This window comes from Acanthisitta chloris, unplaced genomic scaffold (assembly GCF_000695815.1).
Source record: "Acanthisitta chloris isolate BGI_N310 unplaced genomic scaffold, ASM69581v1 scaffold18597, whole genome shotgun sequence".
In the NCBI taxonomy this organism is placed as follows: Eukaryota; Metazoa; Chordata; class Aves; order Passeriformes; family Acanthisittidae; genus Acanthisitta; species Acanthisitta chloris.
The window spans coordinates 1-2,561 of NW_008681181.1; the positions used below are offsets into that span (position 1 = coordinate 1).

General features: G+C 49.5%; 1 protein-coding gene across 1 annotated transcript in view; it reads left to right on the forward strand.

The window, feature by feature from the left end:
* The first annotated feature begins 77 nt into the window (after positions 1-77).
* REXO1 (REX1, RNA exonuclease 1 homolog (S. cerevisiae)) overlaps positions 78-2,561 on the forward strand; it is a 30,153-nt gene continuing 27,669 nt past the window's right edge. Inside the window, exon 1 of the mRNA XM_009078017.1 lies at positions 78-120. Coding sequence (XP_009076265.1) covers positions 78-120 — 43 coding nt within the window. The remainder of the gene's footprint in view (positions 121-2,561) is intronic.

Genomic DNA, 2,561 nt, shown 5'->3' on the forward strand with positions numbered 1-2,561 from the left:
GAGTGCTGTGTCTGCACGTGGCTAGTGCTCTGTCAGGAGCCTGGCCAGGGTGTCTTGGCAGCTTCAGCCTCCCCAGCATGAACAAATATCTGCAGTGCTTGTCAACTAGAGAGAGCCCAGGTAACTCTCCGGGAAGTTTTGGGCTTGTCGGGGAGCGAGCTGGTGTCTGTGTGGGAAGGAGCAGCTGGGAGAGAAGTGATTCTCCAGGGAGGCTTCACGTGGTCACCATTCATTTCACAGCTGCCCTGGCTCCTCCGGCGTCTGGAGTACACGGACTGTGCAGGAAGCTCGGCTTGGCTTAGGGGGGTTTGGTTGCACAAGGGTTTTCATTTCCCTGTGGATCCTGGATATTACTGGAGAGAGGATTGTGCTGGGGGTGTTGAGTTCCCTGGTGAAGGCAGCTGCAGAGCTCAGGTGTCTGGTGTGCTGTGTCCTAAAGGAGCTGCAAAGTTCTGATTCCACCTTTGGGACTGTCTAAAACCAGACAGGGTTTAAAACCAGCTTAAGTTTTGGGTTTAGCCCTCCATAAGTCACAGCTGAAGCTTTTAACTGTAATATAGCCTGAAAGGGGATTTTCTTTAGCTTTTCACAAGTGTCCAGTTGTTAGGTTTTGTTGGTTTTTTCCATTTTATTTTCTTAAATGGGACTTTTCCACCCCAGATAGTTAAAGAAACAAGACAGGTATTGAGCAGATAACTTGTCTTGAGCATGCCAGAGAAAGGCTGGAAAATTAAAGGCCTGGTGAGTGTTGCTGCTTGTGAGTGTTGATCAAAGTAAGTGTTCAAGGTGGAGTTGAATAGAAAGAAAAAGAAGACACAGAACATTTGAAATGTTTAAATATTTCTTTTTGTTCTGCTTCTGAGAAAAGAAGACACAGAACATTTGAAATATTTAAATATTTCTTTTTGTTCTGCTTCTTGGAAACAAGACTTGCTCTGCTATATAGGTTTTGCAGTAGTTCCTTAGTTTTACCAGCACTTGTACAGGAGATGTGATGTTTTTTCTCAGAAACAGAAAGTAAGGCCTGTTAATTTATTTTTTTTCCCAACAAAATTTCAGCTTTTCTTCTATATTGAGGAATAACTTTAAAGCTCAAATGAGATGGGGAATGGAATGATCTCCATGGAATCCAGACACTGAATATCCAGATTAATGTATGATTGATTTGAAGAGGGTGAGACACCTTCAGCCTGTGCAGGACAGGCTGTGGGCTCAGGGAGTGTTTTGGGTGCCAGTCTGTGCTTCCCACCTGTCCTGGCAAACATGCCAGTTAGAGTTCTCATATTCCTTCCTGGATTACGGGAGAAAGTGCCGATGGTGTGATTTCCTCTGAGGGAAACACTGCATTTGTCACAGGCCTTGATGCTCTGTTCTAGCTGCTGTTGTTCTGGCTCTGGAGCAGGTGGGACTGTCAGGGGGTGTGGAGGTAGACATGGAATGTGTGGCCCAGACTGGCTTGTTCTGGCTTTTCCATCCTCACGTGTAACTGGTGTGGCTGTGTGAGGCAGTGGCAGTACCAGGTGCCCTCCAGGACTGTCTGAGGCCGTGGAGAGGGTGAAGCTCCCATGGGTAGCGGCTTGAGGACCTTTTAGATGCTTCTTTTGCTGTGACAGAATCAAAATTGCTTCAAGTTGTGTTTTGCTACATAAAGGAGGTGTGTGCAGTGTCCCTGATGTTGCTGTCTGAGCTGCTTTGTGGGGTGTGCCCTGACATCCTCCTGCCAAGTGAGTTTCCTACCAAGTGAGTTGTTCCCTCATAATGCCGCGGGCTTTGGAATGACACTGCCCACGCTGGAGCTGCTCCCTGCTGGATTGAACCCACTCAGGCAGGTCCATGTCTCAGGAGAAATGCAAGAAGGATTTGGGACAAGGGCCTGGAGGGACAGGACAAGGGGGAATGGCTTTCCACTGCCAGGGAGCAGGGATGAACGGGATATTGGGAAGGAATTGTTCTCTGTGAGGGTACTGAGGCGCTGGAGCAGGTTAGGCAGAGCATCTGTGGCTGTCTCGTCCCTGGGAGTGTTCCAGGCCAGGCTGGACAGGGCTTGGAGCAAACTGGGCTAGTAGAAGGTGTCCCTGCCCATGGCAGGGGGTGGGACTGGATGAGGTTTAAGGTCCTTCCAGCTCAAACCACTCTGGGATTCGATGATTCCTCCCTGGCAGTCAGGGCTGGCTGAGCTGAGCAGACACCTTGTGGTTCCTACAGGGGTGATGTCTGGCTGCTCTTGTCCCTTGTGACCTCCCTGCCCTGTGCTGGCTCTGGCATCCCCCGGGGAACCCCCAACAGCTGGTTCAGGGACAGGTGGCTCCACTGGGTGACAACACCTGGTGAAACTGTGCCCTGACTGCACAGGCTGTGTCCCAGCAGGGTTAAAAATACCTCCATGCCATGGATGACTGTTAAGGCTTTTTTCAGCCTTGCTAATGTGGGACTTTCTTTTCTCGTATTTGCATCTTTTGTTCCACTACAGAACTGACCATGGAGGTTCATCATGTGTTTGGACACCGTGACATCACATCCCTCTCGTGAAGGAACAAATCCAAGGAGTGGGATGTGTAGGG